Source organism: Bemisia tabaci, chromosome 2 (assembly GCF_918797505.1).
Source record: "Bemisia tabaci chromosome 2, PGI_BMITA_v3".
Classification (NCBI taxonomy): domain Eukaryota; kingdom Metazoa; phylum Arthropoda; class Insecta; order Hemiptera; family Aleyrodidae; genus Bemisia; species Bemisia tabaci.
In genome coordinates, this window is record NC_092794.1 from 79036154 (window position 1) to 79053836 (window position 17683).

Here is a 17683-nt window from a genome sequence, read left to right on the forward strand (position 1 = left end):
CTTCAGTTTTCATGTTACACAACGTCGAAAAAGTGTAATGTCTGCAATGCAGAGGACGTTACACAGCTCTAGTAAGAAATAATCTCACATTTAACTAGTTTGATAGGCTCCTATTATAAATGCAGGTACTCTGTATGTTAGATAATAGGGAAAAAGAAGAGACAAATTACGACTAAAGATAGATAGACGAACTCGTTTGTTCGGGGATAGGAGCGGCCCACCACTACTGGGGCGGTTATCAACGCAACTGACAAAAACGACTTTGAAGATTCACAAACAGGAAAACAAGTTACAAATTAATTCAGGTCGATGCACTATATGAATTTAGATGAGTCAACATGCCTCCCTGATTTTTAGGAACTAAGAAATCAGATAATTATTTCATTACAAAATATTTAAAGTACATCCTACATGAATTTATGCTAGTTATATGCTACCTATCTACACTACCCTCCCTGGCGCCAGGTTTACAAGCATATCATATCATAAATCTGCAGCAAATTATAATTAGGAAAGAGAGATTCTCGAGCATATACAAATTTGCTAAAATTACTAATATAAGTGAATTAAAAAGAAAATAGAATTTTACTTTGACTTGCAAAGGGATGGGTGAATTAAAATGAATCACTAAATACGAAAAGGGCACATGTCCAGAAAACCAAATTGTTCGGGAGACACAAAAAACTGTTTATTTTGTGGTAGATATTTTTTTAAACATCGCTCTGCTTTGCCCCGCGCCGGTTTTTTTAAACATAACGACTTTCCAAAAAATATCTACCACGAAATAAACAGTTTTTTGTATCTCCTGAACAATTTGGTTTTCTGGACACGTGCCTTTTTTGTATTTAGTGATTCAAATAAGGGTCCAATTCCAGGTCGTATTTCCTCTCAAAATTTTTTTTTTTGTGAATTTTTGGACAAATCAAACTTTATTTTAACTATCATTAGGTGTAGAATTAGGAAATACAGCTCGTTGAGCTTAATAGTTGGGCTTAAACCTGAATTTTCACCGTCAAGTGTATCACTTCCCAAACACAGTGGGTTTTAACTAAATCTAATTAAGAAAATGAAAGTCCCCATATCTGAAAGCGGAAAAGTACAGCGAAACACATCAGGAATACATCCCCGCTGAAAAGAAAATCATTCGCTGGGCCGTTTTTTTTAGTGCCCCCCTAAGCCAAAATGGCGGCCGATATGCGCCGCCGCGGGGTGCAAATGTTACATCTCCCTCACAATGTCAAGTGACACATCGATTCCTATGTAATTTTGGTCGTAGAATCCGAATATGAGGTCAGAAATCCCTCACGACTAAATGGGATTGCGCAAATTCAAGATGGCGGCCAAAAATAGGCCCCGGAGTAAAAATTCTCAATGAACCACTCGACAAGGTACGAATTTCAGCATTCTGATACATGTTTCTTAACCAAAATTTCACGTAGAACACGATGCCTACAACGAAAATTACCGAAATCAACTCCTTACGAAGATATTCAATGATTCTTGATGCATGAATTCAAACCATCCGCTCATGAAAACTCAATGCTCCATGTGATTCACATCGCGCGCTAAACGTTATCATGACAGTATCTGCGATTTAAAAATCTGGCAACCTCAATTTTAACGCTTTGGTTCAGCTACAGCAAATTGCTTATAGTTTGAACAATACATGGTGGGAAATGAACATCGCTGGACTGAGAAGCTTTCTGAAACCGTTTGTCGGGGCGAGGCCCCTTTTTCGTTCTGTGAACTAGCAGTTAGTTCTTTTGGGTTTGAAAAACCCTGATTTTTCGTATCGTTTTCATAGCATTTTTTCTTGTGTGATTTTTTTCTCGCACCGCGTCAAGGACGGCGCATGCGGCACGTGTTGGGCCACGTGCGGTCCACGAAAGTTGCATAAGCGGTTATGCAACGGAACTTTCCATCGATTCTCGGCACGTGCGCCTCCACGTGTCGGCCACCTTCGTTACATAAGTGCGTTATGTAATGGAATTTTCCATCATCTCAGCGGTTATGCAACCACTCTTATATATACTCGGCCACATCAGTTGGTCATCGCCACTCTGCCACTCTCAGTCCCTTGGACTACACGGCACTCTGCCACGCTCTGTCTCATAGACTTCACGCTAGCACTTACTGTCTCTCTGCAGTTTTGCTACACTCTCTCTCTCTCTCGAGCACGCCTGATTGGATGCTCATCTCTCTCACTCTCTCTCTCTCGAGCACGCCTGATTGGATGCTCATCTCTCTCACTCTCTCTCTCTCGAACACGCCAATTGTGGATGTTCATCTCTCTCTCTGACTCACTCTAGAGCACGCCAAATGTGGATGCTCTCCTCTCGTTCTCTCTCACTCTAGAGCACGCCAAATGTGGATGCTCTCCTCTCGTTCTCTCTCTTTTTGAGCACGCCAAATGTGGATGCTCCCTTTTCTTTCTCTCTCTTTTTGAGCACGCCAAATGTGGATGCTCCCTTTCCTTTCTCTCTCTTTTCGAGCACGCCAAATGTGGATGCTCTCTTTTCTTTCTCTCTCTTGTTGAGCACGCCAAATGTGGATGCTCTTTTCTCTCTCTTGCACGTTTGAGTACGCCAGGTACTCCCTTTTTGCTCTCTCTCTTTTCTCCCGGGCGCTCGCTGATGAAACCCGCACCGACTGTCTTATGACGTCATCGCGACTCTGAGAGCGCCCACAATCCCTTTGGTAGATTGGCCTGGTCCTCCGAGTTTCTCTCTCTGGCTGGGGCCGCGATACCGTTGTAGTGCGCGATTCGACTCACGTAGAGCTTCGAGTTTCTTGCGAGCGGGTAGTTCAAATTCCTCGTAACCAATGTGTAATAAAAACGGTACTATCTTTGTTAAGAGTTGGTTTCAGTAATATTCGTTGTGTGAATCGTGTTTTTCGTGAAATTCTGGTTAAGAAAATGTATTAGATGGCTTAAATTCGTACCTTGTCTAGTGGTACATTCCAGCTTCTGGTGACGAGTGAGATGTTTTTTTTTTATGTTTTTTGGGTCATAGGATCCAAATTTGAGGTCAAAAATTGCCTTCTGGCCGACAGGGATCCCTCAAATCCATAATGGCTTCCATTTTGGGGCTGACATATTATTGCCGAAAGACGCGTATAGTCGAGTGAGGTGTCTTTTTACATGTTTTTTGGACCACATGATCAGAAACTGGGATCCAAACTGTGTCCCTGTGGGCCGGAAGGTAAGATTTGTCCCTTAGCACCTTGATTGTAACGTTTTTATCAACTATTTAAATAAAAACTCAGAATTTCACTGTTAGAACGGCGCCAACCACACCAAGAATGCCCTATTCTTACGAATAATGTTTGACCTTTTTGCCTAGCAGGGGCTACGCGGCCCAACCCCCTGAAGGCGCTCCGCGCCATCAATGGGCCGCTTCGCGGCCCTATTTTTACCCTCCTATCAGTGTTAGGTTTATTTTCCCCCTAAAAAATTACGATATGATGTATACTTTACTTGTAGAATGAAATAATTTTTGGTTTTGATGAATAAAGAAAAAAATAATTTTTTGAAGTCAAAAGAAAGCGTTTTAGAATGACTGCTTGATGAAGTATTGCAGTAAAACAACGAACAATGATAATCAGGTAATAATTAAATATATCAAAAGTCCGGAATCGAACCCACATCGTAGTCAAAGTGGACGCATTCGACGTCTTAGCCGACTCGGCCACCGCTCGTCTTAAGGGAGGGGGTGCGAATCTTGTGTAGATAAGTATAGAGCTGATGCACAGGCTACACATCCACTGCGCAACCTCTTCGACCACTGCGCATCCTCCCGCGCATAGCGGTAGCAGTAGGGTGCGTCAAAAAAAATGAAAGTCTGAAATGTTCCGCTCCCCAGGCGGCAATCGATGACGTTTGGTAAAAAAACGTGTTTGCCAAAATTTGGGCCAATTTCAACCATTTTAAATGGTGCCAAAGGTCGGTTTTGTGATAAAATTATGATATTTTGGTTTAGACCTCGATTTCGTACAAAAAACTCGATTTTACGCTGAAATCGTGCGTTTACGAGAAAAATGTCAAAAAACTCGACTTGAAGAGGATGAAATTTTACACTAAGAAGACGTCTTTGTAATCGATAAAAATCAAATTGAACTAGAAAAACTCGCCTCGGTACTTATTTTTTTGGTCCTCAGAATTTCCGAGGTCTTACAAAGTAGAGGTTTAAAAGACTCATTTTTTACGAAAATAAGTCGAAAGAGGGTATAAATGAACTGTAGGCAAGTGTTGAGGATGCAAATGTCATCAGAACTTCCTCAGTTTCAAAAAAAGTTCCAACTATTTTGCACAATCCTCCAAAAAGTGTACGGCTCGAGAAGCAGGATCGTGCTATAATAGTAAGGGGACAGCGCGGTTTGACCGGGAAAAATTGCGTAGGTAACAAACTTTCCCTATGTAATCGTCATCAGTAGGTCCCCCTGAACAACTTCCTAAAAGTTAAAAATGGCCCGACCCCGGAATACTCCTCAAAAAAGTTAAAATTGATAATGGCGGCCGTAATAAGAGGGTCCGGGAAATCGGTATTTTAAAATGCTCATTCTGTCTCATCATGTGAGGTATCATTTCCTATGTAATTTTGGTCGTAGATTTCATAAAAGAATTCCTCAAGGCCTCTTCTGAGCTTACGTTTCTCTCGGTAGTCGTATGTTTCCTTTAATTTCCTTTATTAAATACATTTATAACATCAAATTTAAGTTTCTTGGCCATACATACATGAAAATAAAGACACTTCACTTTCCTTGTTCCTTCGGTAAATATTTAAAAAAATGCAACCTCCTGCCCTTCACATTTGGCCGCCATCTTTGATTTGGAGCGCCATCATTGGCCGGAGGGCCTTGCGGAATTCATTTTTGAAATTTACGACCAAAATTACATAGGAAATGATACCTCACATGATGAGACAGAATGAGCATTTTAAAATACCGATTTCCCGGACCCTCTTATTACGGCCGCCATTATCAATTTTAACTTTTTTGAGGAGTATTCCGGGGTCGGGCCATTTTTAACTTTTAGGAAGTTGTTCAGGGGGACCTACTGATGACGATTACATAGGGAAAGTTTGTTACCTACGCAATTTTTCCCGGTCAAACCGCGCTGTCCCCTTACTATTATAGCACGATCCTGCTTCTCGAGCCGTACACTTTTTGGAGGATTGTGCAAAATAGTTGGAACTTTTTTTGAAACTGAGGAAGTTCTGATGACATTTGCATCCTCAACACTTGCCTACAGTTCATTTATACCCTCTTTCGACTTATTTTCGTAAAAAATGAGTCTTTTAAACCTCTACTTTGTAAGACCTCGGAAATTCTGAGGACCAAAAAAATAAGTACCGAGGCGAGTTTTTCTAGTTCAATTTGATTTTTATCGATTACAAAGACGTCCTCTTAGTGTAAAATTTCATCCTCTTCAAGTCGAGTTTTTTGACATTTTTCTCGTAAACGCACGATTTCAGCGTAAAATCGAGTTTTTTGTACGAAATCGAGGTCTAAACCAAAATATCATAATTTTATCACAAAACCGACCTTTGGCACCATTTAAAATGGTTGAAATTGGCCCAAATTTTGGCAAACATGTTTTTTTACACAAACTGATTGCGGTGGACGCACGGGTCGTGGTATGTTGGAATGTTTTTTTTTTTTTTTTTTTTCTGCCAACGTACGTTAAATGTTTAGTAAATTGTACGTTAATAAAACATGTAAAAAGACGCCTCACTCGACTATACGCGTCTTTCGGCAATAATATGTCAGCCCCAAAATGGCTTCCATTTTGGATTTGAGGGATCCCTGTCGACCAGAAGGGAATTTTTGACCTCAAATTTGGATCCTATGACCCAAAAAACAAAAAAAAAGACATCTCACTCGTCACCAAAAGCTGAAATTGAGAATTTTTACTCCGGGGCCTATTTTTGGCCGCCATCTTGAACTTGCGCGATTCCTTTTAGTCGTGAGGGATTTCTGACCTCATATTCGGATTCTACGACCAACTTTACATAGGAATCGATGTGTCACTTGACATTGTGAGGGAGTTGTAACATTTACACCCCGCGGCGGCGCATATCGGCCGCCATTTTGGCTTGGGGGGGGGGGGGGGGGCAAAAAAAAACGGCCCAGCGAATGATTTTCTTTTCAGCGGGGATGTATTCCTGATGTGTTTCGCTGTACTTTTCCGCTTTCAGATATGGGGACTTTCATTTTCTTAATTAGATTTAAATAAAACCCACTGTGCAAAATTTGCTCTAATTTTGCCTGATTTCCCAAATTTTCATCTCAGAGGTGACATTTAATACTTTTAATTGAAAATTGAACACAATTTTCATAAAAGCATCGTCGAGCACTATAGTCTGTTCGAGATGGGAAGAACCGTGGAAAGTCGGAATTAATTGCACTATGTAGAAGCAAGGGTAGTGTTCGAGCCATTGTCCGTGATGAAGCACCGAACCAACCCTGGACCGTGGCGTACCGCACAGAGGGCTGGCTCCTCATGATTCGCTTGCCGCTCGGCGCTTAGCACAGGAATTTGCGGCTCCTAGTTCGTATCCCGGGGAAAACCGCCGCTCTGAGGCCCATAGCCTCCTGTGCGGTGGCTGCAGCGTGCGCGCAACATCGAAAAGTGACAGTTGACAAGGGTCGAGACACCCCCACCCTGCAAAATAGTGCTAATTATTCCGGCTTTCCACGGTTCTTCCCATCTCGAACAGACTATAAATTAAAGCATAATTGAAAACATGTAACTCTTTCATATCTTGCAGAACTAAAAAAATTGAGAAAAAATTAATCCGTCATGAAAGATATCTGAAGCTTATTCTGCTTGTCTTTTAGACAGTTCCATCTGTTTATAAAAATGCGCACTGTCTTCCTTTAACACGAGAAGAAGCTTTTATTTCTTGGAATATTACAATACAAAATGGATCAAAAACACCAAATTTTAAAATTGGGAGTGGGGGTGCACTCACTGAAGTAGAGATAAAGCCAGGAAAAGTTTGAGGAATTGCATTAACATATCAATTACACTGGTCAACGTTTTTTTTAATTTTTGATTTTCCGAAGATTTGCCAGCGGTTTCGGTGAAGATTTTCGGCGCTGATTCTGAAGATCACCTCCATTTACCTGTATCAGTGCGACTTATCCCAGGAAAGTTCGGAATTTTTCCGGATAGATCGGAATTTTCCTTAAAAATCTAGCTTTTGCAGCAGAGTCAATTTTCCGGGAGAATCTGTGCACGATGGAAAAAACCTAGGAACTTTTCGATTTCGAAGCCTAAGATACATAAGAAACCATGTATTGTCGCACCCCTATTAAAATTTTCTTCCTTTCCCTAATGCCAAGGTTTTCCAGTCCAGTTTCATTAAAATCAATTAATTAGTCACCGAGATAGTGTTTTAAGCCACGGCCGCCATCTTAGATTTTCGAATCTTGGAAATTTGACTAAAATTTTCAGTTTCCCGTCAAAGAATATCTATGGGTACCAAGTTTCACTTTAATCGATTGATTAGGTGCTGAGATATCTTTTAGGCCACGTTCGCCATCTTGGCCTTTCGAATTTTGAAAATTCGAGTTCCACATTGAAAAATACCTTCGGATACCGAATTTCACGTAAATCGATTGATTAGGCGCTGAGACAGCATTTTAGGCGATGTCCGCAATCTTGGATTTTCGAATTTTGAAAATTCAATCGAAAATTCGAGTTCCCCATTGAATAATACCCCTAGATACCGAGTTTCACGTAAATCGATTTATTAGGTGCTGAGATAGCATTTTAGGCCACGTCCGCCATCTTGGATTTTCGAATTTTGAAAATTCGCCTAAAAATTCGAATTCTCCATTGAAAAATACCTGGCTCACTTAAATCGGTAGAAAAGAGCGCCTAGAGGGCTTAAACAAGCAAGTCTCAGTTGTAACAGTTTTCCATTCTGTCCTACTAAACTGGGACATTGGGACAGGATGGAAATATATGGGACCGAATGGAACGGGACAGGATTGAAATAAGCTGTTTTTTAAGCTTATCTCTAACAGTAAAGACATTTTGGTGTTTTTTTCACGGAATATTTAGTAGCACATACTAGAGTATCGGAATGAGAAAAAATTTTCCCTAACGCATACTTGGAAAGTATTTTACAAGCTGATATTAGTGTCTGTGTGTGTGTGTATGCTAAACGCCGTGTTAGTTATCGTGTATGGCATTTTGTTTGGCGTCATTAATGGCGTTAATCTTCCACAAAAATTTGCGAATTTCAGAATTTTTGCTATCTGCGATTTGTGAACTATTCAATCTAAACAAAAAAAGTCGTTTTTGGAAAAACCTCAACGTTACGGCAATCATTTAGGGCTTCTGACTGTTGCTGACTGTTGCTCGGGACAATGATTCTACCGCATGAAAAAGTTATTGATGGAGCAAAAAAGAAATTGACCTATTTTTTTTTTCTCAAATTCAAAAGCATTACCTATCATCTCCGATAAGGTTTTCTCAAGTAATCACTCTAGTTATGCTGCAACATTGATTAAAAGTCAAGAACCAGGCACGGGGGACACGCAAATTTGGGACAAATGTAGGCAATTTGCACATTCTAAGTTCTCCTAAATTTTTATTTCAGTCCAAATAAAGTGGAAAGTAGCATGTAATAGTCAGCAATAGTGTGGAAAATGAGAAACAAAGATCTGCCCATGTTTCTCAGATTATGACGATTAAAACAGCTCGGGACACCAGATTAGACGCTTATTAGAATTCACTCGGGTACGTGCAAAACGGGCCATTTGGGGCTCGGGGCGGATACCTTTGCGACTTGCCCTATTCATTCACCAGACAATGCCCCATCTTTTCCCAAAGTTTCAAGCCCCCTAAAAATTTTGGGGAGACGCGGCGGGGGGTCAAAGTTAAAAATCAGCAACATTTTCGCGAATTTGTTGCTCGAAAACCGAGAAGTTTTGAAGAACGCGGTTTAAACGAGCGTTTCCAGCGTGACGAGAGCTTTCAGAAAATTTAAAACATCATAGGGTTTAGTCGACTTCAGCTCGAGTTATCGTCCCCAAAGCGGCGGAACGCTAAAAGAAGACCCCATTTTTTTTCACGTCCGCGCCGATTTCAAAAAAAGCCATTTTTTTTTATAAAACTGATATGTTGTTCCTGACTCTCTGTAACCCCTCTAGCTTCATAGCGTATCCTGAGGAAATGTTTTGGTCGCGAGTTAGAAGAGCGGAAAGGAGCGAAGGTCGGGAAAATCGGCTATTTTAAACTGCGCGCGGCGACGGACCAGACGACACGTCGACACATGGCAACAATACGAGTTTGGCCAAAGAGTGTGATTTGCAGAACTGAGTGGGAGAGGACGTTTTCCTTCCGATCAACGCCGCGTGCACAGTTTAAAACAGCCGATTCTCCCAACCTTCGCTCCTTTCCGCTCTTATAACTCGCGACCAAAACATTTCCCCAGCATGCGATAAAAAGCTAGAGGGACTACAGAGAGTCTGGAACAATATATCAGTTTTTCATTAACTTAAAAAACTGGCTTTTTTTTAAATCGGCGCAGACGTGAAAAAAAATGAGGTCCTCTTTTAACGTTCCGGCGCTTCGGAGGCTATAAGTCGAGCTGAAGTCGACTAAACCCCATGACGGTATAAGTTTTCTGAAAGCTCTCGTCACGCTGGGAATGCTCGTTTAAACCGCGTTTTTCAAAACGTCTCGGTTTTCGAGTAACAAATTTGCGGAAATGTTGCTGATTTTCAACATTGACCCCCGCTGCGTCTCATGCTGGCCCAGTTTTGATCCGTTATTCCATCCGGTTTTTTATCACTTAAAGTACATTTGTTGCGATTGTTCATTTCCAGCAAAAATGACTTGCGAAATTTCCATGTTGGAAAATTGTTCCCATTAAATACGGGCACTTTGATTTTTGTACTTTTATTTGCCTTATTGTGTCAGTTAGAAAGAGTTCAAATTCAGCACATACAGGGTGTCTGAAACACCCGCACACTATAGCAGAGCGTGGTTCTAAAAGTTGGATAGCTAAGTGCTTAACGTGGAAATTTATTTTCGTAATATGTGCGTAACGTGGAAATTCATACACCGCCAAAAACGTGCGTGACGTGAAAATGTATTAATTGTGAAATACAGGGTGTTTCAGACCACCCGTACCAGGCCTTTTTCTCGGTTGTTTCAGGTCGTACGAAGTCGGGGACCGCGGGAATGAATAGAGAATTGACCCCAAGAAATCCGAATTTCGTGGTCCCGAAACCCCCCCCCCATCCCCCCTTGAGAGCTTAAGGGGGGGTCACGATGCTAAAAGTCACGGTTCTCGACCGAATTGCGGATAAATCGCATCAGAATTGAAAAGCTCCGAAAATTTCACGTGAAATTGACCCCTAAAAATCCAAAATCGGCCCATCCAAGGCCCGAAAATGACCTCCTAAAGAAGGAGACAGTACCCCCCTCCATAAATTCTCTTTGGTCTCAAAATTGACGTAGATTCTACAGAAAAAGACGGTTTCCCAGGTAATCGACCCCCAGAAATCCAAATTTCATGGTCCCGAAGCTCCTCTAGGCCCCCTTGGGGGGTAAACGGGGGGCCTAATTTTAAAAATCGGGGCTCCTTTCCGAATCGCAAATTGATTGCATCCAAATTGAGGAGCAGAACACTATTACATCTTAAGTGACCCCCAAGAGTTTTAATTGATCCCCCTGAACGGCAGAAAGTAACCCCCTGAGGAGAGGGGCTTCGCCCCCCTCCAAAAGTTTCTCAAGATTCCTCTTTGGTCGCAAAATTGACGTCGATTCTCCAGAAAAGACGATTTCCCTGCAGGTAATCCCAAAAGGGCGGAAAGCGGAGCTCAGGGACCATGAAATTCAGAGTCCTCGGGGTCGATTACCTGGAAAACCGTCTTTTTCTGAAGAATCGACGTCAATTTTGCGACCAAAGATGAATCTTGAGGAATTTTTGGAGGGGGCGAAGCTCCCCTCCTCAGGGGGTTACTTTCTGCCGTTCGGGGGGGTCAATTAGAACTTCTGGAGGTCACTTAAGATGTAAATGTGTTCTGCTCCTCAATTTGGATGCAATCAATTTGCGATTCGGAAAGGAGCCCCGATTTTTAAAATTAGGCCCCCCGTTTACCCCCCAAGGGAGACTAGAGGAGCTTCGGGACCATGAAATTTGGATTTCTGGGGGTCGATTACCTGGGAAACCATCTTTTTCTGTAGAATCTACGTCAATTTTGAGACCAAAGAGAATTTATGGAGGGGGGTACTGTCGCCTTCTTTAGGAGGTCATTTTCGGGCCTTGGATGGGCCGATTTTGGATTTTTAGGGGTCAATTTCACGTGAAATTTTCGGAGCTTTTCAATTCTGATGCGATTTATCCGCAATTCGGTCGAGAACCGTGACTTTTAGCATCGTGACCCCCCTTAAGCTCTCAAGGGGGGATGGGGGGGGGGGGGTTTCGGGACCACGAAATTCGGATTTCTTGGGGTCAATTCTCTATTCATTCCCGCGGTCCCCGACTTCGTACGACCTGAAACAACCGAGAAAAAGGCCTGGTACGGGTGGTCTGAAACACCCTGTATTTCACAATTAATACATTTTCACGTCACGCACGTTTTTGGCGGTGTATGAATTTCCACGTTACGCACATATTACGAAAATAAATTTCCACGTTAAGCACTTAGCTATCCAACTTTTAGAACCACGCTCTGCTACCATGTTAGATAATGATGAAAAAGAAGAGACAAATTACGACCGAAGATAGATATACGAACTCGTTTATTCGCACGTAGGAGCGGCCCACCGTTGGGGCGGTTATCAACACAACTGACAAAAACGATTTTGAAGATGCACATACAGGAGGGCAAGCTACATAATCATTAAGGTCGATGCACTATATAGATCTAGACAAGTCAACACTGTAGCAGCCCTATTATGTTTCACTTTGTTTTTACATATACATACGAAGTGTGTCCAATTTTAAATTTAATTTTGGTATAATGTTTTTAATTGTTTTCTTAAATATTTGATAAAGTCCTGGCGATGTACATTTAAATGCAATTTAATTATTAAAAGTCTATACTTTTAACGTCTCCTCGTGTTAGACAGCATGGTCATTGTGACTATCCTGTGGCTCCTGCTGTAACAGCGGCCCTACAGTGCTCATGCAGGGGCCTATATTGGAAATGCCGCACATTCCTGTTGTCTGTTGATCCCCGCGAAAATCACTTTCTCGAGATTTTTTCAACATGGTAACATGAAATATTTTCGTGTGCAGTGAAAAACTCAGAGAAAAGGACCCCACACACCTCTTATGGGAAGCTGCACCATGACCGAATGCTAATTTATTTATGTCATTCGATTCTCCTCAAGATGCTGATCAAAAGTTACAATGGCGCCAACGTTCTACGATGCACCGTTTTCGCAAAAAAAACGCCAAGAAGATTCAATTATTCGGCGATAAAAAGCCAGAAAGATTCCTCATTTCAGTACTCGATTGACAAGCGGCTGTGAGTCAACAAGGAAATCATGGGAACTCCCACACCTAGAGGTAGTCTTATCTCGGATTCCGCACGCCGTTTTGCTCGACCACCATCCAAATCAGATTCTTGAGGAGCATAAGAACAGGAAAGTCTGAACGTCTACCGGGCGAGTGCGGGAGGGAGATAGCCCCTGAGTCGGCAGGTACAGATAAAAAGACGGACACGCGCTACGTTTTTTCCTCATTCACATCGGGCCTGTTCTCAAATGCTTTGTTCTTTTTTATTCATAGTCGCCGAATAATTGAATCTTCTCTTTGGTTTTTGCGAAAACGGTGCATCGTAGAAAGTTGGCGCAATTATAACTTTTAATCAGCATCTTGAGGAGAATCGAATGACATAAATAAATTGGCACTCGGTCATGGTGCAGCTGCCTATAAGGTGTGCGGGGTCCTTTTCTGGGCAGCACACTTGGCCAATTTTGGATCTCTTGGTGATGGTCTAGGTTAAAATTTTGTGTACCCCCTGAGTTAGATGGAATGATTTCCATCAAATGATTTTGACGGACACTGGCACCCCTACTTCAATAATGGTGGCAGGAGGAGCTTTGGGAGGATGAAATTCATATTCCGTGGCGGTCCATTCCCCTTTCATTTTTGCCATCTTCGACATCGTTCGACCTAAAACCAGAAAAATAGTCGTATACGGGTGGTACGGGACACCCTGTATTGTTCTAAAAAGGTGCATTTTTATACTCATGATAAATGTAACATCTCTTACTTCTGCCGTTCTGTTCATTTTCACGAATAATTTGTGCCGAAATATATTTTTAAGTCGTATTTTAAAGATAGAAACTCGGCCCTACCATCACACCTCAGATACTTACTGCGGAAAAATTCCTCACAGCTATTTGTATTGAATTTAAGGTGAAATTCATGTACCGTTGTGAACTTGTGACAGTTTGCTTTCCTACTTAGTGCTTTTACTTTTTAATTCAATTACTTCATAAACTAGGTACTAAAGTTACAGCCTATTTTAGGTACAAAGGTCTAAGGGTGTAAAGTCCGCAACACTATAAAAATGTCATTATCTCAATAAAATCTCATAAACTATATTTGAGATGGATAATTTATTAAAATGTCGACTCAATGAGACGTTACCAGGGCGAACCACAATACAAATGAAGTATATACTTTCTATAAAAATTGCAGTCAAAGGAAGGTCCTCAAAAATGAGGTGCTTTTTGTAAAGTCCGCAACGGCTTTCATAAACCGGTTTCTTGCTTTGGGTACAATCATTTTAGACGAAAAATTGTAGCATGATAGAGAGTAAGGTACATTCCTCAGTCTTCGAAAAACTATGAATTTCTTGGGCTGAGCAGACCAACTTTTGGACAGCCTAAGGCATTGAATGTAACATCGCTCATGAATCACCACTTAGCAATAAGTGGCGTGATCAGTGCAGGATCTCTAAAATATATTGGCCTTTGTTGTTAGTAGCTAGTAGTTGAAGTCCAAGAATTGCGACTGTCTTCTCAGAAAAAATCAATCTACTTGCCTCCTGGACATCAGGGATTTCTTGTGTTTCCTTTCTGATGCAAGGACGCCATTTTTTAATGCTAGTGGTTAAAGCCCAAGCATTGTAACTGTTTTCTCTGAGAAAATCAATCTACTTACCTCCTAGACACCTGCAGCCTGATTGTTGAAATTTCTTGTTTGGCGGGACGACATTGATGACATAGGTTATAAGGCGGAGCGTGATTGGTCAGCTACGTCTTATCGCTGCTTTGTCGTGCCTTTGTCAGGTGGAACGAACGACATACTGTCGGAAACTTAAGAGGTGCAGTTAGCTTGTCGTGAGTTCAACCCGACTTAGGCACGACAAAGCAGCGATAAGACATAGCCGACCAATCACACTCTGCCATTTAATCTATGTCGTCCCGACAAGTACAAAAATTCAACTATCAGGCTGAAGGGATTCCCTGTGTTACTTTTCCGATGCAAAGAGGCCATGTTTTAATCTAATCGTGGATTTCCTTCCATCTTTGATTACTCATACTCAAGCTCTTATTTTCCCAAATCTTCTAACCCCGAAAAATTTCGACTAGATGCTGGAGGGGGGGAGATGTATTTCTATCACTAGCTTTGCTTGCTATTATACTACTACTGTAAATATTACTTTCCTATTTTTATGATTTCAGCCAAATCAGCAACCAAGAGCCCCGAATATGCGAGGAGCCCGCGGTCGAGGATTCTCGCATCCCCGTCAGCCTCGGTTTTCCAGTCCTACTTCACAGCCTGGTGTTCTGTCTGAGTATTTCGATACTAAACTTCACATAAATACAGGGTAACTTGCCCAACACGAGCTCTCCATGGAGCATCCTTTCTTCTCAAGTCGGAGTTAATTGCTCAAATTTTTGACTGAAATCATTCCTCCATCCTTATGTTTTCTTAATTTAACCATGAAAGGGTTCTCAAGAATATTCGCAAGTAAAACCTAAATTTTGTTATTTTTTTGTCATCAAGGAGATTGCCCAGAATTATCAGTTTCTTGCTGGGATTTGTAAAGCCTTTAGCAAGTCCTACACTAAACCTGATTGCCCCCCCCCCCCCCCAGTATCCTTGGTTGAAAGCCCTTGTATTCTACATACTTAACTTAGTTATTTTATTTACTGCTGTTCGAAACTAGGGACTCTTTTTTCTGGGGTATCGACTTCCAAAATGTTGTATAGCTGGCAGAAAATTAAGGCTTCCGCCTAAGAAGAGGAAGGATTAATTTTTAATGCATTCGAACAGGTCTTAAAAATGAAGAATATCTGGAAGGCCTCAAAAGTTCTAAAGGTCCTTGATTTTACCACTAGCTACAACTTTGGGAAAAGTCCTTGATTTTAGTTTTCTAAAGTTTTCATGTACCTACCTACTTGCTTTAAAATATATTTTCTAGCATTCCACTCATTTCCATTAATTTAATCTTAATTTTGTCTCTAAATTTTAAATTTCAAAAACTGTCGATGATATAGGCATGCGAGCGGCTGAACGTTGCAATTTTGACTTTCATGCTTGACTTTCTTGTCTGATTTCTACTCATGTGCTTCCAGTTTTGGTTTTTTCTTGATTGTAACTAACTTTCCAAAATCTCTTTGAATCAAATTCATTGTGTTTTAAAAACCATAGTTTAAGATGCTTGTTTGATAGGGATCTTAAAAACTACTGTTCCCACTTCCATTGGACTTGTTTTAATGAAAGCTGCGTATGTTTTTGCAGTTTTGTTCTCTTCAATTTTTTCAGCCAGTGTTGTGTTATTTCTCCCAATTTCCTTTGACATAGCGACTTCTAAAGCGCCAGATACACCTACGAGCTAGAAGCTAGTCTTGAGCGGCGAGTAGGCCTTCGGTCGTGTTTGGCAATCTTCGTAACCAATCAGATTGCAACTCGCCGCCAGTAACTCGCTCAAAGAAGGATGGAACCCTACGTTTCGCGGCAATACGCGCGTCTAGCCTGCAGGTGTATCTGGCGCTTAAGGTTTGGTATCCTTGATCAGAGAAATTTTGGAATGTTTGTCAAAATATTGGAAACCAAAAGGTGCTGGCTTTTCTAGGGATCAAAAAGTAGGCTTGAAGTAAATTGGTCGAGAAACTCGAGAGATCCAAAGAGAACAAGCATCTCAAGCCGTTTAGTCGAATATACCATAGTACAAAAAGAGGAAAATTTTACAACATTCGTAGCAAAATGTAAAAAAAAAAAAACAAAAAAAAAAAATTTGGGCACATTCGCAGATTAGGGGCTTTCTTTTAAAATAACCCTCAAGTGAATCAGTTGGCTAATTTTTAAGAGTAGAAGTGGACAATCAGCTCAAGTTATAGATTTTAAAACAAATTCGATCAATTTAAAAGAAATTGCGCAACTTTAATTCCAAACAATCAAAAACTGTAGGCTGAGAACACCTATAAAGATCAAAATTTTCCTATATGACAAATGTGAAGTAAGTCCATCATCTAGTTTCCAAGTTTGAAGATGGACAATAATGTTGAGCAGCAGAGTCGAAAATGTATTGATTTGAGCTGCGAGATGTGTAACGACAAATGTGAAAATCGAAAAATCTAAGTCCAAAGGCTCATCTACAATTCAAGAACGCTCTTCAAAAATTCTGAGGTAAATTGGTCAGGTAATTTCGGAGATAAGAATCGATAAGTCTAATTGTCTTAGTGTAATAATTAACATTTAATTGACACTCTCACTCAAATCCTGTCCAAATACCTATTTGTGTATTTTGACGCATCATCATATTTATAATTCATTAAATGATTTCTCATCATGATATTAAGACACCGAAACATAGCGCTTATATGCATAGAATTGAATCCATTATCCAGTGGTTAATTATTTTGCAGCAAAATACAGCGTTATGACACTTTTTTTAATGTAAAGAAAATTGGCATTGTGAAACTTTTAAATATCGCCAAGAATATTTTCCGGAAATATTTTACTGAAATTTATAAGCATGTGGGTTCCGAGTTTCTCCTCTAGAATGATGAAAATTAATTAAGGCCTAACATTCACTCTCTTTAAATCAGGAAGATAGACTCAGAATTAAATCCATTTTTCCGTTTGCTGTCAAAGTGTCTCTTCTTTTTCTTTCTTTTTTATTCCTTCTCACAGTTGTGATCTATATTTGATGCCCGAGGTGCATGAAAGATTCATAGACTATTGAATTAAATATTTGTGGTACATGTTTTTGCATTTCACGTTTTTAATAAACTCACCTTCTCTCAAGAAGAACTTTCTATTCCAATTCCGATTCCCTCATTTTCTCTCAAATTATATACGCTCTTGTTTGTTGGGTTCGAATATTCGTTTTTATAGAAGTAAACCCAGCAGCTTTCCTCTCTTTCATTCCCACTTTAGATAAAAAACAACCATGTAGCTTGCTGCATAAACGGCTCTTTTCGCCCCCCCCCCCTCACCCCTGGAACTTCCCCAAACTTTGTCTATTGATTACTCATACTTGAACGCTTCTTTTCCGACCTTCTTATCAGACCCAATTAGACGCCCCCATTTTGGGGGCGCTGGGGAGGGGGGGTGGAAGTCAAAACCTGTGAACCTCGATGTCTCTCGAGCGAAGAGAGACATCGATGCTCGATTTGGACAAAGAATCGGCTAAAATTGCATGCTTTAAGATTCCAAAGGTCAAAATCCCGAAATCACATTTACACGTA

The 17683-nt window shown here is 40.8% G+C and overlaps 1 protein-coding gene across 3 annotated transcripts in view; it reads left to right on the forward strand.

Moving 5' to 3' along the window:
• Positions 1–17246, forward strand: part of LOC109036065 (Tudor domain containing 3) — a 51274-nt gene extending 34028 nt beyond the window's left edge. For all 3 annotated transcript variants that reach the window (XM_072296362.1, XM_072296363.1, XM_072296364.1), the window contains one exon: positions 14669–17246. In XM_072296362.1, the coding sequence (XP_072152463.1) occupies positions 14669–14818 (150 nt within the window). In that variant the 3' untranslated portion in view covers positions 14819–17246. The remainder of the gene's footprint in view (positions 1–14668) is intronic.
• Positions 17247–17683: the final 437 nt, after the last annotated feature.